Source organism: Oculina patagonica, chromosome 7 (genome assembly GCF_052425735.1).
Source record: "Oculina patagonica isolate OP01 chromosome 7, crgOcupat, whole genome shotgun sequence".
Lineage (NCBI taxonomy): Eukaryota > Metazoa > Cnidaria > Anthozoa > Scleractinia > Oculinidae > Oculina > Oculina patagonica.
The window spans coordinates 26,673,851-26,695,005 of NC_135764.1; the positions used below are offsets into that span (position 1 = coordinate 26,673,851).

Below are 21,155 nucleotides of genomic sequence, written 5' to 3' on the forward strand. Positions count from 1 at the left end.
GTAACAAAAGACTATCCAACAAATCGATGATTCTAGCAATTAATTGAAAGCGTCTTTTCCAAACCTAAGTTTCTAACCCATTTTGCTGGAAAATGTCTGCAAAAATTTTGGGGGGAATCATTTCGCCAATGAAGTACAACTGGATCATTTCTCAATTCTTGGCTTCAAAACTGTCGTCCTAATTTCATTATTTATACTCATTTCCCAGGTACTCTAGTCATATGTACACGATGCCTTTCTCAGACAATAGACATTTCGGAAACTAATGAAGTCTACTATTATCTACTATTTTACACTTGGAAGGCGTCCCTGGGGTCCTTGCTTACTTTTTGCGTAGCTCGAGTTCTCATTCGGGTTCTCCTTCGTCAGTTTTTCTTTCTAAAACACCAAAAAGACACAAAGAAATGGTAAGTACAGTTGAACCTCTCTACAAAACAGTCACCTTTAAAAAGGAATCAACTGTCGGTTGTTAGAGAGTGACGTTGAAAGGATGTTTCAATAAGAGTAAAGTGGTATGGCTAAAACCCCAAACGAAACCCTTGCACACCAGTTAGCCTAAATACCACTCCTGTTAGCCTGGATAACACTAAGGTTTAGTCTGTTTACGGTCAATTCTCAATAATGGTAATGGGTTTTGCTCGTTTCGGTGGTTTCGGATCGTTTCATTCGCTTTAGCTTTTAGTACATGCCGAGTAAAGTGCATAATCAGCGCACTATAAAGACGAAAAAAATCCTGACCGTTGTAGAAAGGTGATCTTTATAGAGAGATATCCGCGAGTCACGATCAATTACCGTAAAAGCTCAATTAGGCCCCTAGGCTTAATTTCTTTCTTAGACCTTACAAGGGCTTTCAAAAGAGAGGGCCTATTTTTAACCATGTATCAGTTACGATACATCAGTATAAAATAAATCAAGTGGACCTTTTCATGTATTTAGTGCCCTTTGACTGCGCACAAAATACTGTAGCAACAATATTAGGTAAATCAGGTGGATGAATAACTTTAAGGGTGTACAGTCATCCTGTCTCCCTGTTCATATGTTGTCATGATCTAACATGTAGGTAAGGGATCTTCTTGGAGAGGGGCAAGGTCTTCAAAAATTGCAAAATTTCCGATGAAACTTTATTTGAGAGAGGGACTAAAAGAAGATTTCACAGTAACCTTACATTGAGTCAAAATTATTTAGCTAAAGCACAAATTATTCCCTGATCGGGATACAGCAGCCAAGTTAAAATCATTTTTCTATGCTGCAAATACAGCCGCCTCTCATCAATCTCGGAAGCTTTGCTTCGTGATCAAAATTGCCACAGACTCAACCGACCTTTGATAATCTGACCTCTTCCCGAGTAATAAGATGGACGTTGTTTAAAATTTTGATTTACCTCGTACTTGGTATACTGTAGATAAGAATACATCATCAAAACACTTACTTTCTTTTCCAAAATCAAATGTCACGTTATCTCCAATCAGCACAAACGGTGCCCAGTCGGCAATCTTGGGAAAGCCGTTCTCTCTCATCCACTTCATAGCCTCATGAAGAGATTCACTGGCACTTTCCCCATGAGCAAGATGCTCGTAGAAATTATTCATGAGCTGCTCTGTTGCACTGTCCCCAAGGGCCCACAATGCCACAAGTACCGACCGTGCACCGGATCCTAGGAACGCCCGTGCGATTCCAACAACTCCCTCGGCTCTAATCTGTCCACGACCACTGTGACAGCAGCTAAGTACCACCAGTTTCGCTCGTAGTTGAATTCGCGAAATGTCAGACATCGTCAATAGGTAGTCGACGTCTTGAGGAGTCTTAGAAGCAGCCCGTACAGCTGGTGCAAGGGCAATCTCTCCTCTTTCTGCATTGCCATGTGCAGCAATGTGTATCAAACTCACTGAACTTATCACATCAAGTACAGCCCGCTTTGTCGCGCACTCGCCCAACAGAGGCTGAGCGCCCAGCAGTCGTCCAACCATCTCCGCTTCCTTTCTGGCACAAGGCAATGGCGTGAAGTTTTCAAGACGTCCCTTGTAAAACACCAGACCAACTTTAGGATCACCCACTATCAGTGCACCAATTTGACTGTGATAGTTTGCTGGACTGTTCTGGATGAGCTTGAGAGTTAACAAAGAAGGAACGATGCGGATCCTGAAAGACTCTGATAAATATTTGCCGCCTTCATCACTTAACGCTGCAAATGGAACTTGGTTCAAGAAGCGATCAGGAACGATAATAATTTCGGGCCCCTCAAGTAAATCAACCACAGGACCGATAACCATTCGGTAACACAAAGAAAGACTAGATTCGGTAACATGACTTTCTTCGTCGTCCTCTTCAACAAGTCGCGAAGATACAATGCTCTCTTCTTGTGAAGACTCCAACTTTGGCTCAATTTCATTTAAAGATCGGTCTTCACAATTCTCTTCAGGTAGAACACCAAAGCTGCGGAAACGTTTAGCAAAAAAATCATCCAAACTAGGTACTAATCCGGCACCAACAATCTCTGCGTTTACTTCAAATCTTCGTAAAGAAACAACTCTGTTTGCTTTGAGAACCCAAACGAGTACATCGTGACCGTGATAAGTAATGTACAGACAAGTGCAGTACCTTTCTTTTTCCATAATGTTTTCAATCCATAAATGCGGGAAAGCTACGATTTTTTTGCTTTCAAGAGAGTACTTAGCTGCCATTAAGTCCGCTAGCGCTCTAGCCCGTCCCATTTCTTCAACGCAAAGGGCATCGTTAGGCCTCCCGAAAGCACAAAAGAAATCACTGAGTTTCCGGTAGGAAAAATGGTGAACATCGGAAAATGATATCTTAAACTGATCGTTGCCTTCAAGGAAATCTCGCAACTCTTCCCGTTTTCTGACACTCTGATACAGATAGTTAAATGCTTCCAGGATTTTTTCTTGGGATAGCTCCACATAAAAAAGGGAGTTAAAACATTTACACTCCTTCTCAACGTCTCCAATATCTTTACATATTGAAAGTGACTTTTTAAGATTCCTTTTAGCTTGCGCATATTCACCGAGGGAAAGAAACACATTTCCAAGGTTTCCGTAATCTGCTGCTTGTCCTTCTTTGTCACCAATTTCATTTCTGATCGCAAGAGCTTTCTCAATGTATTCTTGAGCTTTGGCATATTCACCAACTGATATAAACACAGTTCCTAGGTTTCCGTAATCTGCTGCTTGTCCTTCTCTGTCACCAATTTCCATTCTGATTGCAAGTGCCTTCTCAATGTATTCTTGAGCTATCGCATATTCACCAAGAGATTCAAACACACTTCCTAGGTTTCCGTAATCTGCTGCTTGCCCTTTTCTGTCACCAATTTCCATTCTGATCGCAAGTGCTTTCTTCATGTATTCTTGAGCTTTTGTATATTCACCAAGAGAATGAAACACAGTTCCTACGTTTCCGTAATCTGCTGCTTGCCCTCTTCTGTCCCCAATTTCCATTCTGATCGCATGTGCTTTCTCGATGTATTCTTGAGCTTTCGCATATTCACCAAGAGATATAAACACACTTCCTAGGTTTCCGTAATCTGCTGCCTGCCCTTTTTTGTCACCAATTTCCATTCTGATCGCAAGTGCTTTCTCATAGTATTCTTGGGCTTTAGAATATTCACTAAGAGAATTAAACACACTTCCTAGGTTTCCGTAATCGGCTGCTTGTCCTTCTCTGTCACCAATTTCCATTCTGATCACAAGTGCTTTTTCGATGTATTCTTGAGCTTTTGCATATTTACCAAGAGAATGAAACACAGTTCCTCGGTTTCCGTAATCTGCTGCCTGCCCTTTTCTGTCACCAATTTCCATTCTGATCGCAAGTGCTTTCTCATAGTATTCTTGGGCTTTAGAATATTTACTAAGAGAATTAAACACACTTGCTAGGTTTCCGTAATCTGCTGCTTGCCCTTTTCTGTCACCAATTTCCATTCTCATCGCAAGTGCTTTCTCATGGTATTCTTGGGCTTTAGAATATTCACTAAGAGATATAAACACACTTCCTAGGTTTCCGTAATCGGCTGCTTGTCCTTCTCTGTCACCAATTTCCATTCTGATCGCAAGTGCTATCTCGATGTATTCTTGAGCTTTTGTATATTCACCAAGAGAATGAAACACAGTTCCTAGGTTTCCGTAATCTGCTGCTTGCCCTTTTCTGTCACCAATTTCCATTCTGATCGCAAGTGCTTTCTCATAGTATTCTTGGGCTTTAGAATATTCACTAAGAGAATTAAACACACTTCCTAGGTTTCCGTAATCTGCTGCCTGCCCTTTTTTGTCACCAATTTCCATTCTGATCGCAAGTGCTTTCTCGATGTATTCTTGAGCTTTTGTATATTCACCAAGAGAATGAGACACAGTTCCTAGGTTTCCGTAATCTGCTGCTTGCCCTTTGCTGTCACCAATTTCCATTCTGATCGCAAGTGCTTTCTCATGGTATTCTTGGGCTTTAGAATATTCACTAAGAGAATTAAACACACTTCCTAGGTTTCCGTAATCTGCTGCCTGCCCTTTTTTGTCACCAATTTCCATTCTGATCGCAAGTGCTTTCTCGATGTATTCTTGAGCTTTCAAATATTCACCAAGAGATATAAACACACTTCCTAGGTTTCCGTAATCTGCTGCTTGCCCTTCTTTGTCACCAATTTCCATTCTGATCGCAAGTGCTTTCTCGATGTATTCTTGAGCTTTCAAATATTCACCAAGAGATATAAACACACTTCCTAGGTTTCCGTAATCTGCTGCTTGCCCTCTTCTGTCACCAATTTCCATTCTGATCGCAAGTGCTTTCTCGATGTATTCTTGAGCTTTCAAATATTCACCAAGAGATATAAACACACTTCCTAGGTTTCCGTAATCTGCTGCTTGCCCTTTTTTGTCACCAATTTCCATTCTGATCGCAAGTGCTTTCTCGATGTATTCTTGAGCTTTCAAATATTCACCAAGAGATATAAACACACTTCCTAGGTTGCCGTAATCTGCTGCTTGCCCTCTTCTGTCACCAATTTCCATTCTGATCGCAAGTGCTTTCTCATGGTATTCTTGGGCTTTAGAATATTCACTAAGAGAATTAAACACACTTCCTAGGTTTCCGTAATCTGCTGCCTGCCCTTTTTTGTCACCAATTTCCATTCTGATCGCAAGTGCTTTCTCGATGTATTCTTGAGCTTTTGTATATTCACCAAGAGAATGAGACACAGTTCCTAGGTTTCCGTAATCTGCTGCTTGCCCTTTGCTGTCACCAATTTCCATTCTGATCGCAAGTGCTTTCTCATGGTATTCTTGGGCTTTAGAATATTCACTAAGAGAATTAAACACACTTCCTAGATTTCCGTAATCAGCTGCCTGCCCTTTTCTGTCGCCAATTTCCATTCTGATCGCAAGTGCTTTCTCGTGGAATTCTTGGGCTTTAGAATATTCACTAAGAGAATTAAACACACTTCCTAGGTTTCCGTAATCTGCTGCTTGCCCTTCTCTGTCACCAATTTCCATTCTGATCGCAAGTGCTTTCTGGATGATTTCTTGAGCTTTTGTATATTCACCAAGAGAATGAAACACAGTTCCTAGGTTTCCGTAGTTTGCTGCTTGCCCTTTTCTGTCACCAATTTCCATTCTGATCGCAAGTGCTTTCTTATGGTATTCTTGGGCTTTGGTATATTCACCAAGAGAATTAAACACACTTCCTAGGTTTCCGTAATCGGCTGCTTGTCCTTCTCTGTCACCAATTTCCATTCTGATCGCAAGTGCTTTCTTGATGTATTCTTGAGCTTTTGTATATTCACCAAGAGAATGAAACACAGTTCCTAGGTTTCCGTAATCGGCTGCTTGTCCTTCTTTGTCACCAATTTCCATTCTGATCGCAAGTGCTTTCTCGATGTATTCTTGAGCTTTTGCATATTCACCAAGAGAATGAAACACAGTTCCTAGGTTTCCGTAATCTACTGCTTGCCCTCTTCTGTCACCAATTTCAATTCTGATCGCAAGTGCTTTCTCCATATACTCTTTAGCCGTGTCGAATTCCCCAAGATAATAAGACATAATTCCACGTTGTCCGTAAGCTTTTGCTTCACCTTTTCTGTCACAAGTTTCTTTCATTATATTGATTGATCTCTCATACAGTTTTTTTGCCTCTACATACTTACACTGTTGCTTATATATATTTGCTAGAGCAAGGGTAAAGTGACCTTGTTTGGCTCGTTCACCCGAATCGCGAAAAACCACAAGAAGTTTCCTGCCGTATTTTGTTGCGTTTGTGTAATCACCGATAAGACAGTATGCAACGAACATTGATTCATAGACTCTCGCGTTAAATAGTTTGACATACTGTTCTTCTATTTCTTTAACATCAGTCAACAGAATCAAACATTCCTTACACAACTCAATGGCTTTTAGACAGCGACCTGTGTTGAGAAGAAACCTTGCGATAACTAGGCCTATGACAATGAAGAATGACTTGAAAACGTTTTCTAAGTTGACCATGACGTCCTGCTGAGTTAGCCCTGTGACAAATAAGAAAGAATAATTGAACAAACATTGAAAGAAACAAAATAGAGGTGTAATGTAGAAGTAATGCTTTTATATCATAGAAAGAAATCGACGTTAAGAAATGGAAAGTCGCTCCAAATATTTCGAAACCCTGCCTTTTCCCTATCGTCCCTACAGAAGGTAGTAGGAACCTGCTTTTACTCCTACTTTCCTTCCCCGTCCATAAGTAAGCAATTACAATTATTATTATTATTATTATTATTATTATTATTATTATTATTATTATTATTATTATTATAATTATTATTATCATTATCATTATCATTATCATTATCATTATCATTATCACTATCACTAATACTATCATTATCATTATCATTATCATTATCATTATTTATTATCATTATTATTATTATTATTATTATTATTATTATTATTATTATTATTATTATTATTATTATTATTATTATGACGAACACGAATTTCGGAAGTGAAACAAAAGATGTCTGCTCTACAAACACGTGTGCGCTGCGTTTTTAAATTTGACTTTATTGTTCAAAATCAACTGACCCAATCTTATCCTTAAAATGATTGACTGAAATCTCAAACATTTTTGCAGAGAACATAAAAATCAAGGTGAAAAAATCAAAGTTGAAAACAATCAAATTAAAGATTTGTTAGAAGATACTCAGTATTTCAACATGATTGCTAGCATTGTCGTTCCCAGACTCCGCGTCCTCCTAAACCAGCCGTCGAGAAACGCGTTTCCCGACCGCTTGGTCTAGGGGGACGCGGGCCTGGGTTGCTAGCAAAACGCGTAACGGTGTAACTAAAAAGCAGTATTGAAAATTTTTAAGCAAATTATGTAACCCAAATCTTTATTGACAGTTTACCACTATCAAGTCATTAAGTTTACCACTGTCAAGTCTACAATTCATTACCCGCCTATGATAAAAGTGTCCCGTCCTTAAATGATTTTAAAAGCTTGATAATTAGGCATTTTTATTTGTAAATGTTATTTTTTGAGTCTTGTTTTCTTTAGATTTAATTTTAATGCTTTTTAAAGTTTTTACAAACATTTGTTCAATTTTTTATTTTTAGTTTTAACGTTTTTATCTTATACAAATTTTATTGTCTCAGGGCCTCAGTGGATACCAGCCTCGTTGCTGAATGGGCCACCCTGGTTAAATAAAGTTTCCTTCCTTCCTTCCTTCCTTCCTTCCTATTCAGGCTAATGAAATCGCTGTTTAGGCTGACTGAAACTAATTTAGTTTCCGGTTATTGCTTTTCCGTTGTTGGCTAGGAGACTGGAAAAGGGAGAAAAAAACAAATGGTACAGAATTTTCCGATTATTCAAAGTCATTTGCAAAGTACTTTATTATGCATGCAAGTCATAAGTCCCGTGGAAATGCTAATTATCCAGTCATGGCTCTCCCATTAGTGTAGGGGTGCAATATTAGCCGTTCCCTTCAACGTGCACGACAGTTCTAGGTCTTTCGACGGTAAAACACCACGACTACAGTTCAAATGTCGCGCCCCGCCCTCCCTCCCATAGGTATTTGTCTCCAAAAGCTACAGTTTGAAGACTTACCGTGCTCGTGTTTCACGTTTTTTCCGACCAGCAGTAGTGGTCAATACTGACTAGAATGAAATCGAAAACGAAATAAACCAGGTGGGGCTTTACAAAAGAAGGAACGCAAATGCAAGTTGAGTAGATGTAACGAAGCTGAGTATCCATGAAAAATACGTAAAGAAAAGAAGCCGCTGAAGTGAAATCCAACCCTTTGCTGAGTATACAGTATGGGGCCCAGTTCTCAGCCACTTTGTGTTCAACGGGTCTTTTTACGCCACAGTTGAATTAAAAGAAAACTGAGTTATTTCCTTCAAACGATAGAATGATTCTTGTGCTCTAAGTATCTTGAGTTTGATTCCTCAACACGCTATAGAAAGCTCACACGTCGAGTTCATGCGAAGGTAGGTGAATTTATTTTTTTCGAAATCTTGTTTGTTTACGGTTCCTTAAAATTCATGGATGAAGCCTTAAGTTAACTTTTTGTTGAAGCGTTGTATATTTTGGTCTTCATTTACTTCGAAATTTTTCCGTACGACTTTTGCGTATTTGCCAGTTCTCGGCCACCCTGCGCGCTATCACAGTTTAGTGCTATTGTTTTTATTAAAATTTCATCTGCCTGAGCCAGAATAGTGAAAGAAATGTTTTAAAATAAAGTTCAATTACATATTTAAGTTTTGAGCTGACTTTTTTCTTTTCTATTATTTCTACAACACCTAACTCTTTCAAGACCTTTTCACTGCAAAGAACTGCAAAATAAACCATCTAAATGCATTAGTCACACAACGTAGTTCGGCGGTTTTTCCAGACCCTGCACATAGGCAACCAACTAGGCGTGTTAAAAACCTTCTTTTCAAAGTAAAACAAAGTCTTTTAAAATAATTTGGGATCGACATGACATAAATAAGTTTACAGAGAGATTCTATGACTGTGGACATTAATTGAGCCTTTTTTCGACGTTTTTGCTTGTTTACAAGCTAAAAACGTAGAATAGGGGTTATGTGGTCAAAATTTGGAACCACATATTTGTAAACTCTCAAGGGACTTTTTTAATTTCTCTGAGGGATTGTTTTAATTTCTCAAGGGATTACTTTCCGCTGTGGGTGATCACTTGCGATCTCGTGAAAAAAACGTGACTTGTCACATTTACAAACGTTATATAACAATTTTAAAAGTGACATGTCAGCTTTCTTATCTCAACGCACGTGTGTCTGAAAGGCGATCTATAAAAAGCGTCGCACAAACAATGGATTGCGTAACTAAAACACAAATAAATAATCACTAGCACTTACATCGTTTAAAAATTACAAACGTCAAAAATAAACCATACCAAAAAACTCGCTCTTTTCAAAGATATTATTGAAGTTAAAACAAATGCAAGAGATGGGGGCTTCTTTTAGCTTAGGAGCGGTTAAAAATTAGGCCACATTCTATTTCGTCATCAGCCTAGGTCGTTAGGGACGTGACCTTGCGTTGACAGGGAATGACAGCAATGTTGCATGAATCGGCTTTACAACATGTTTATTTGTGTAATATGTTAAGGAATATGTGTATAAATACCCGGCGCGGACGAGCCATTTTTGACAAAATTATATGGCTGCATTTCCTCCGCGAAGATAGGAAATTGTTAAACTAAACTACAAAGAAACTGTAATGATAAGTTCGAAGAACAATGCACAGGATAAACCTTCGACTCATACTCCATGCAAAAACGTCGATATCTCGAAGAGACTTTGATTATACAGAAAATCACGCACAAGCTTTTCGGTGGCCGAGAACTGGGTCCGGATGTCCGAGAACTGGGCCCACAAACGGAACACTTATTTTTATTATTGCTCGGGCAAATTATGCGTTGACAAGCCGAAAGCTTTACACCAAAAAGCTGAATAATGTAGCTTACTCTGGGCAAAATTTCAAGTTCCTGCGGTTCTTCTGAGTTAAGAAATACAAGTTTACGTCAAAAGTGGCCGAGAACTGGGCCCCATACTGTACACTGTAACATATAGACAGGCCGGGGGAGTCATATAGCTTTGAAAATAATTTCCACAAAAGTCGCTTTAATAAGTTTAGATTATTATTAAAAAAAAATATTACACGAGTTCGCATTTCAGCTTCATAGGGACCGAAGTGTTGCGAAGATAAATAATATGTTGTATCTTTTATTCTTGAATAAAGACACGACAGACCGTGAATGTACTATTTGTGTTCATTATACACTGTATAACGTAGGTTGCATTGCAATCGGATTTACGGGGTTATACCTAACCAGACAGCTTACGATACAAATTATCGGTTTTGCTCAAGATCGGTTACTGCTTTTTCAGTGTTGTGTAAATGTCATGGGCAACTATAAACTCTAAACTATTAGGATTGAGGCGACATTAAATTGGAGGTGCACATACCACGGTGAAAATCGTAGTTCGAAAGTAAAACAATTAAGAGTGGAGGCCAGTTCCAAACATTAAGCAGATTATCATATCACTTCATGTTCGTAGCTAGCATAAGTAATAAATTATATTTAAGGTGGCGGATAAATAATTATGTATCCTGTCATCGTTTCATGTTATAAGCCTTTGCCACAAGTAAACCACTCGATACGAACAACTGTATTTTATTCCCAACAAATTGCTTTCCGAAGCAGTATTTTTCATTCAACATGGACTAGTGTCGAGCACTACACCAAATACTCTTTATTATTAAATTCTCAACCTCGAATATTGCATTTCTAACTTTCTGATTGGTTCACTGAATCCCGGTTATCAGCTCGTATACCTATGTTTGACCTTATATGGGAAATGAGTGCGGCAAGTGCCGCTCATGCAGCGTAAAATGTTTCTGCGGGAACCGACAGTTCCATTAAAAAAAATGGTTGTTAACAGCAAATTTGGCGAGCTTTATGAACAAGAAATAATTAGCAGTGCCTACAAAAACCACAGAAATGCCATAGTAAATTTAACTACGCAAAATAAAAGGATAGATGCGAAAAGTTTAATTAATAATACTTTAAAACGCACAACAAGAGCGAGTGAATAAAGTAGAAAACCAGCAAATAATTTACCAAAGAACGGCAAACTGACACAGTTTCATTCAGTGTACGTCATAAAACTAGGCTTAGCACTTCAGTAAAGTTTGTTACCTTTCAATCTTGGTTTTGTCCTTTTATATATATATATACTTTAATAAACCTGTTCCACTTTGAGCTCACTTTCGCTTCAAATAATATAGCAGTCTTGATGACAGCCTTGGAGCCGTAAAGAAGTACAATGTAAACACTTGCTTCGTTCGACTTGCATAAGACTTGTAGTTTCTAGAAAAGCTTTTGCTTCGGATCTTCTCGTAAATCTTAACTGTTGTCACAATTTCCAGGATATTTAGACGACTTTAGAGGGGATTGTTCGAGGAAAATCTTGGGACTGAGAAAACTCTCTCGCTCGATTTCCTCGACTATGTTTCATTCAACTTAAGATGTGAACACCGCGTCAGAAATTTTCGCGCCTCCTCATACTATCACTTCGTTTACACCAAAATGAAATGTCCAGTCGATTTAAACTTGAGAAGAATTTAATAAAACCATTATTCCATTCGCCCTTGTTGGATACGAGTTTTTATAGCCAACGAGGCGCGAAGTGCCGAGTTGGCTATTTACCACCTCGTATCCAACGCGGGCTCATGGAATAATTGTTAAGTATACAATCATTCATCTTAATCTTAGGTAAAATAGCCATTTTCACCACAGAATAATCTTTGTGACTATACCATCGATCTCTCGTACTTCCAAGTAATATTCAGTTTTCAGATCAGTGCTGTGTATACAACAAATTTCCGAGAAACGTCTAGCATTTTTAATAATTTATTTCATAATTCAATATTCAACTCGAGACAGAATTGCACTCACCACTCTTGCCGGTGTATTCAGAATGAAAACAAACTTGAAATTGAATGCATCAACAAAAACAATGTCTGCTATCAAGTGTTAACTAAGACAGAAACATTTTAGTTCGTTCTACCGCCTGATAGCTCAACACAGTTTACCACTGGAGCATTTATTCGCGTGACTTTCTCTGCCCATGTCGCGTGCTTAACGTCCAGCAAAACTTAGTCACACAACTGATGCAAATCTTTTCCAGTCGGTATTTAAATATTTAACATCGCCTATTTAAAGGTTTTCACCTCCCAAATCTACAGTTTAATGTAAGACTCGCCGTGTTGAACGGTTTTCCCGACCCAAGATTACTGGGCAGCACTGATCAAAATGAAACCGAAAATGAAATTCAGCAGAATGTGCTTTATCTACTAACTATGCTGCAATTAAAGAAACACAAATGCAAGTAGGAAACGAAGTTGAAACTCTTTGAAAATGGGATAAGGAAAACTATACGCTGAGTTGTGTTATGACCGTTTTTTTAAGTACATACTGTAAGTTACAATCATGTAAATCCTACATTTTTGAAAATGATTTCCACCGATGTTTCTGATTAATAAACAAATGAGTTCGCATTTCAGTTTGTACTGGTGTAGATCGAAGTCTTGCGAAGACAAATTAAGCAACTTAAAAAAGGATTCTTTTGTTCGGTCTGTTGTAATTTTTCACTCCTAAATCATGACACGAGAGTCCGAGAACGCACTTTCTGTGTCGTTTTATAACGCTCGTTTGACGATTGGACCAATTTTCTTCTTCCGCAAACAAAATAAACAAATCTTGCACTTCTGTTTCAAATAACTGGAAAAAATAAAGAAAAATGTTAAAAATGACGATTTTTGGCAAGACCTGCCTGTATTTATGACGTTGCCATGGCAACGTCAAATATCATGAACACATGGTTGACATATAAAAATTTCTGTAAAGGATGAATGAACAGCTACTGAAAGTTTCAGCATTGTAGATCAAATCCTCTTTTCAACATTTGGAAAAAACCTTATGGGGGGGGGGGGGTGGTTTAAATAATAAAATACTATTTATTGTTCATTATATAACATAGGTTGCATCGCGATCGGATTTACGTGGTTTTACCTAACCAGACAGCTTACGATACAAATTATCGGTTTTGCTCAAGATAACTGACTGCTTTGTGTTGTGTAATTGTCGCGGACAACTATAAATTGTAAACTGTTAAGATTGAGGCGACATTTAATACGAGGTGCACATACCACGATGAAAATCGTAGTTCGAAAGTAGAACAATTAAGAGTGGAGGCCAGTTCCAAACATTAAGCAGATTATCATATCACGTCATGTTCGTAGCTAGCATAAGTAACAAATTATATTTAAGGTGACGGATAAATAATTATGTATCCTGTCATCGTTTCATGTTAGGCCTGGTTCACACTAGCGACATAACGACATAACGACATGGACATAACGCTAGTGTGAACCAATGTCCATGTCCACAAATAAACCACTCGATACCAACAACTGTATTTTATTCCTAACAAACTGCTTTCAGGAACTTTATTCTTCATTCAACATGGACTAGTGTCGAGCACTACACCAAATACACTTTTGTATACAATCGTTCATCTTAGTCTTAAGTACAATACGCATTTTCACCACAGAATAATCTTTGTGATTATATCATCAATCTCGTGTACTTCCAAGTAATATTCAGTATTCAGATCAGTGCTTTGTAGGCATAAAATTTCCGACAAATGTGTAGCATTTTTAATAATTCATTTCATAGTTCAATATTAAATTGAAGACTCCTCAATCCTGCTGTGTATTCAGAATGAAACCAAACTTGAAATGTATTAGCAGAAAGAAAATCTGCTGCAAAATGTTAACGAGGACAGAAACATTTTAGCACGTTTAGGTTTTTAACATTTTGCAGCAGACTTTCTTTCTGCTAATGCAATTCAAGTTTCAACACAGTTTAGTACTGGAGCGTTTATTAGCGTGACTTTCTCTGCAGGTGTCGCGTGCTTAACTTCCAGCAAGCAAAAATTAGTCACGCAAGTGTGCAAATCTTTTCCAATAGATATTAAAATATTTAACATTGCCTATTTTAAGGTTTTCACCTCCAAAATATACAGTTTAAAGTAGGACTTACCGTGTTCCACGGTTTTCCCGACCCGAGAGTACTGTCCAGTACCATGCAGAGTACTGATCAAAATGAAACTGAAAACGAAATTAAGCAGAATGTGGTTTATCTGAAATAGCAAATTCAGTAGGCAACGAAGTTAAAACTCCTTATAATAGGCTTTACGAAAGCTATACGCTGTAACATTCTGTGACCTACAAACATGTGAGTCCTACAGCTTTGAAAATAATTTTCACTGATGTTCCTAGTTGATAAATAAACAAGTTCGCATTTCAGTTAATACTGATCTAGATCCAAATGTTGCGAAGATAAATGAAGCAACTTAAGAATGACTGTTTGGTCTATTGTAATTTATCATTCCTACAACAAGACAGGAGATCAGGAGACTGTGAACGTTCTTTCCTTGTCATCTCATAACGTGCTTTGATCAATTTTGATCAATTTTCTTCTACCGCCTTTACATCGTGACCGAAACAAACAGCTCTCGATCTTAAGGCAGATAGCTTTTTGAGATTTTTTGCCGTTTCACGTTTTGTTTATAACATCGATATCGAAATATATATTACATGTATTAGCTGGATAAGATAGAAAGCAGTATACGACGTTCTACTTACCAAGGCTAATGCGAAGAACTGCTTGGTTTAGAAAGTGAAATGAAACTGAAAACACTCAGGGGTTTCCCAGAAGCACTCGGAGGGCGCGAAAACTAGCATTGTGATTGGCTTGTCCTTCCGCTTCTGCTCGCGACTCCGGCCATAGAGCGTTTTAGCTACGTATATAAATTGCATTTCAGATCATGTGGTACTCTTTAGAGATTTATTCTTTTGTCTATCTGGACATTATTCATTCATTTCCACGTGAGTTTGTGTTTCATGTTGAAATAAATTATTTTCAAGGGTAACATCGCGTGGTCTGAAATGGGACAACAAACAACCGAAGCTTAAAAGGTCTATTAAGTTTTCGATCGAGGAAAACAAATTGCTTTCCGGAACTGTATGGACTAGTGTCGAGCACTACACCAAATACACTTCAGTATACAATCGTTCGTCTTAGAATTAAGTAAAATATGCATTTTCACCGTAGAATAATCTTTGTGACTACATCCTCAAACTTGTGTACTTTCAAGTAATAATATTCAGTATTCAGATCAATGCTTTATATTCATAAAAATTTCCGAGAAACGTCTAGCATTTTTAATAATTCAATATTAAATTCAAGAATTTAAGAACAGAATTGCACTCACCAGTCTTGCCGTGTATTCAGAGTGAAACCAAACTTGAATTAAATGCATCAACAAAAAGAATGTCGGCTGCAAAATATTAACGAAGACAGAAACATTTTAGCTCGTTCTACGGCCGGATAACTCAAAACAGTTTACTACTGGAGCGTTTATTTGCGTGACTTTCTCTGCAGGTGTCGCGTGTTTAACTTTCAACTAAACTTAGTCACGCAAGTGATGCAAATCTTTTTCAGGAGTATTTAAATATTTAAAATCCCCTATTTAAAGGTTTTCACCTCCAAAATCTACAGTTTGAAGTAAGACTCGCCGTTTTCCACGGTTTTCTCGACCCAAGGGTACTGGTCAGTACTGATCAACATGAAACCGAAAACGAAATAGAGCAGAATGTGATCTATCTGCAAATTCTATCTGCAATTTCAGGAACACAAATGCAAATTCAGTGGGCACCGAAGTTGAAACTCCTTGACAAAAAAAAAATGGAAACTATTCGCTGACCGGTGTTATGACCGTTTTCTAAGTACATACTGTATCTTACAAATTATTTTGTAAGTCCTACAGCTTTGAAAATAATTTTCACTGATATTTCTAGTAAATAAATAAAGAGTTCGCTTTTCAGTTTGTACTGATCTAGATCGAAATATTGCGAAGCCGAAATGGAGCAACTTAATAAGGTCTGTTCTTGTTTGGTTTATTGTAAATTTTCATTCCTAAACCAAGACAGGGCATCAGGAGACTGTGAACGTTCTTTCCTTGTCATTTTATAACGTGCTTTACACGATTTGATCAAGTTTCTTCTTCCGCCCTTTGCATGGTTACCGAAACAAACAGCTCTGGATCTTTAGGCTTTGATGGCTTTGATGGCTCGATATTTGATGGCTTTTTGCAGTTATTTGTCGCCTCGCGTTTTCTTTATAACGTCGATATTGAAATATATATTACAAGTATTTAATGGACAAATTAAAAAAACAGTATACGACGTTCTACTTACTAAGACGAATGCGAAGTACAGTTCGGTCTAGAAAGTGAAACTGGAAAACACTCGGGAGTTTCCCGGAATTAGCGATTTGCATGATAGCGTCATTTAAACTACAACTACCAGAATCCTTCACTTTGTCTTTTTGTCATTCTAATTAGAGCAATTGTACTACTAGTGTTAACGAGGACAGGAACATTTTAGCACGCTTAGGTTTTTAACATTTTGCAGCAGACTTTCTTTCTATTAATGCATTTCAAGTTTCAACACAGTTTAGTACTGGAGCGTTTATTTGCGTGACTTTCTCTGCAGGTGTCGCGTGCTAAACTTCCAGCAAAACTTAGTCAGGCAAGTGATGCAAATCTTTTCCAATAGGTATTAAAATATTTAACATCGACTATTTAAAGGTTTTCACCTCCAAAATATACAGTTTAAAGTAGGGCTTACCGTGTTCCACGGTTTTCCCGACCCGAGGGTACTGTCCAGTACTGATCAAAATGAAACTGAAAACGAAATTAAGCAGAATGTGGTTTATCTGAAATAGCAAATTCAGTAGGCAACGAAGTTAAAACTCCTTATAATAGGCTTTACGAAAGCTATACGCTGTAACATTCTGTGACCTACAAACATGTGAGTCCTACAGCTTTGAAAATAATTTTCACTGATGTTCCTAGTTGATAAATAAACAAGTTCGCATTTCAGTTAATACTGATCTAGATCGAAATGTTGCGAAGATAAATGAAGCAACTTAAGAATGACTGTTTGGTCTATTGTAATTTATCATTCCTACAACAAGACAGGAGATCGGGAGGCTGTGAACGTTCTTTCCTTGTCATTTCATAACGGGCTTTGCACGATTTGATCAATTTTCTTCTGCCGCCTTTACATCGTGACCGAAACAAACAGCTCTCGATCTTAAGGCAGATGATAGCTTTTTGAGATTTTTTGCCGCTTCACGTTTTGTTTATAACATCGATATCGAAATATATTTTACATGTATTAGCTGGATAAGATAGAAAGCAGTATACGACGTTCTACTTACCAAGGCGAATGCGAAGAACTGATCGGTTTAGAAAGTGAAATGAAACTGAAAACACTCAGGGGTTTCCCAGAAGAACTGGGAGGGCGCGAAAACTAGCATTGTGATTGGCTTGTCCTTCCGCTTCAGCTCGCGACTCCGACAATAGAGCGTTTTAGCTACGTATATAAATTGCATTTCAGATCATGTGGTACTCTTTTGTCTACCTGGACATTATTTGTCCGGAACTGTATGGACTAGTGTCGAGCACTACACTAAATACACTTTGGTATACAATCGTTCATCTTAGAATTAGGCCATCCCAATAAAATGTTTCGTTTCCCATCGCCCCGTCTTTTGTGATGATGGGTCGGTCGGTCGGGCAAAAAAAAAAAAAAAAAACACTTGGGTTCCAGAGAAGGCCGGGCTGCTAAGTAAGAAAGCCTGATTACAAAGTCAACTCGAAAACGTGGTCTTTTCGTTCGTTATTCCTTATCAAATGTCTAAACAGTCTTTAAATAACGTAGTATCGATGTTTATTAAAGACAAAGACATCATATACCAATCGTTGTTAATAAAACAAGATCGTGTGCTTGTAAATTGAAGTACTTGCTTCTTTAACTAGTGAATCTGGAATTTTTTTTTTTTTTACTTTTCGAAAAAAATGGGTCGGACGGGCGATGGGAAACGAAACATTTTATTGGGATGGCCTTAGGTAAAATAGGCATTTTTACCATAGAATAATCTTTGTGACTATATCATCAATCTTGTGTACTTCCAAGTAATAATATTCAGTATTCAGGTCAGTGCTTTGTATTCATAAAATTTCCGAGAAACGTCTAGCATTTTTAATAATCATTTCATAATTTAAAAACTTAAATTTTTCTTAAATTCAAGAATTTAAGAACAGAATTGCACTCACCAGTCTTTCTGTGTATTCAGAATGAAACCAAACTTGAAATGTATCAACAAAAACGGAATGTCTGTTGCAAAATGTTAACGAAGACAGAAACATTTTTGCTCGTTCTACCGCCTGATTACTCGACACAGTTTACTACTGGAGCGGTTTATTCGCGTGACTTTCTCTGCAGGTGTCGCGTGCTGAACTTCCAACAAATTTAGTCTGGCAAGTGATACAAATCTTTTCCAATAGATATTAAAATATTTAACATCGCCTATTTAAAGGTTTTCATCTCCAAAATATACAGTTTAAAGTAAGACTTACCGTGTTCCACGGTTTTCCCGAGAGTACTGTCCAGTACTGATCAAAATGAAACTGAAAACGAAATTAAGCAGAATGTGGTTTATTTGCATATAAAGGAACACAAATGCAAATTCAGTAGGCAGCGAAGTTAAACCTCCTTGAAAAAGCATAAAGAAAACTATTCGCTAAACTGTGTTATGACCGGTTTTTAAGTACATACTGTAACTTACTCGAAACATGTAAGTTCTACAGCTATGAAAATAATTTCCACTGATGTTTTGCCTGTGTGTTTTGTAATTTATAAATAAACGAATTCGCATTTCAGTTTATACTGATCTAGATCGAAATGTTGCGAAGACAAATTTTTGTTTGGTCTATTGTAGTTTTTCATTCCTAAATCAAGACAAGAGATCGGGTGACTGTGGACGTTCTTTCTGTGTCATTTTATAACGTGCTTTATACGATTTGAACATTTTACTTCTTCCGCCTTTACATGGTGGCCGAAACAAACAGCTCTCGATCTTAAGGCAAATTATGTTTTTTTTGCGATTTTTTTGCGTTTCACGTTTTGTTTATAACGTCGATATGAAAATATATATTACAAGTATTTACTGGACAAGATAAAAAGGCAGTATACGACGTTCTACTTACCACTGGCGAATGCGAAGTACAGTTCGGTTTAGAAAGTGAAATCGGAAACACTAGGGGGTTCCCCCACATCCCAAGAAAGCAGATTATTATTACGTCAATCACACATCAAGCAGGATGATCTTGAGATGGCTTCCCTATTCTTAACAGTATTCATTAACCCTATTTCTTCGGTTATAATTTAAAATGTATTGTTCCGATCATTGCTTAGGGCGAAAATACCTAAAAGTGACGTAAAGGTATAGAATTTTATAACAATTCGATTAATCATTCAATATTCCAAAACAGAATTGCACTCACCACTCTTGTTGTGTGTTCACAATGAAACCAAAATCAAAACGCGTCAACAATAAGGAGACTAAGGTTATTTGCTGCAAATAAATAACGAGGAGGCAAATTTGAGCAGGTCCTGTTGCCTGATAAGTCAAATTAGTTTCCGCTTCTGGAGCGTTCATTTGCGTGACTTTCTTTGTGTCGCGTGACTGGGAACGAGGTCGTGTTAGCGCTTGCATGCAAACAAAAGTTAGTCACGCGAGTGATGCAAATCTTTTCCAATGAAAATTAAAATATTTATCATAGTCCATTGAATGGTATCTGCTTCCAAAAGCTACGATTTGAGGGTATTTACAATTTTTTATGTATTTTCTCAATCCAGCACATTGAGTAGGAAAAAAATGTAAAACGCTATGAAAAAGTACTAAAGAAAGCTACAATCCCTGTCAATACCCTTGGGAAGGTCGTCAAGTTTGCGCTCCCCTCCCCCCTCATTCAATGTTGAAGTCTACCTACAGACCTCAATCACAGCATATTGTCTATCATAATGTTCAGAAATACTTCAACATTGATATGGGGGAGAGGGGGGGCCAAACATCTTGTGTAGCTACCTAGAGACTACATTTATGTCGAAGTTTTTGAAATTGCGGTGTATATGTGCAACCTTCCCAAGAGGTTATGTCTGGGATTGTAGCCGTTGAGAAGTGTTTTAACCCTTTGCCAAGCAAATACTGTAACATTCAGACATTAAAATTTTAACTGTAATCTTGTCAATAATTCGTCAAACGAGTTTGTATTTCAGCTTTAGGGACGGAAGTGTTGCGACTCTTGTTCTTGTTCTTGTTCGGTCCGTTGTACTTCCCTTTTAAATCAAGACACAAGAGACCGTGAATTTGTGTTCATATTATAACGCTCTTTGCACGATTTGATCGATTTCATTCCCCCAGCTGTGTACATGTTTACCGAGGCAAACAGCTCCGATCTTAAAGAAAATGATCGCTTTTTGACGTTTACTTGCGATTAGTTGGCATTTTATGCTTTGTTAATAACTTCGAAATCTAACTATATATTACAAGTATTAACTGGATAAGATTTAAGGCAGAATAAGGCAAAGAGAATTCTACTTACCACAGCGGGGAGGCACGAATCGAATCTTTTCAAAGTACAGTTCAGTTTAGAAAGTGAAACCGGAAATCATTTGGGGGTTTCCCGACATTCTAAGAAAGCAGCAAATTGTCATATTACGTCATCCCGTAACAAACAATTCTGCTGAAGAGCTGGGGAGAGGGGGTGGGTCCGCTTTCCCCTGGTCCAAAATTATCATACATCTTCAAGAAACGAGAACATATAATTTTTGCATCATTTTTATTCGCTATTTGTTTTCACCTAATCGTCTCAATGCGTCGATCACCCCAGTCGTTTAGTAAGCGATCGCGGGACAGTGATGTCGAAGCAACCCTGTCAGGACTGAACACTCAGACGCTCTTGAAGCTATAGACTGTCCACAGCCCTCTATTTTTTCGTGTCTTTTTTCGATCGATGAGCGCCCCCCTCCCCCCGCGCGCTCGCTTCCTTTTGCGTTTTTGCGTTGAAAAATCGAGAGGCTGTGGACAGTCTATTGAAGCTAGCAATCGCTTTAAAACTTGGACGACCGTAAATGATCGCAGGTGATTAAATGAACGGCCCCCTTTATATGAGATACAGCTAAAATGT

The 21,155-nt window shown here is 37.9% G+C and overlaps 1 protein-coding gene and 1 long non-coding RNA gene across 2 annotated transcripts in view; both read right to left on the minus strand.

Annotated features, from left to right (window-relative positions):
- Positions 1-21,155, minus strand: part of LOC144660428 (uncharacterized) — an 84,639-nt gene that overhangs the window by 15,587 nt on the left and 47,897 nt on the right. The window contains 1 exon segment of the mRNA XM_078521042.1: positions 2,916-6,134. Within this exon segment, the coding sequence (XP_078377168.1) occupies positions 2,916-6,134 (3,219 nt within the window).
- Positions 14,157-16,788, minus strand: LOC144660555 (uncharacterized). The gene is made up of 3 exons (XR_013572110.1): positions 16,747-16,788; positions 15,330-15,395; positions 14,157-14,195 (listed from the first exon to the last, which is right to left on the minus strand). It is a non-coding gene; the product is annotated as an uncharacterized LOC144660555 (long non-coding RNA).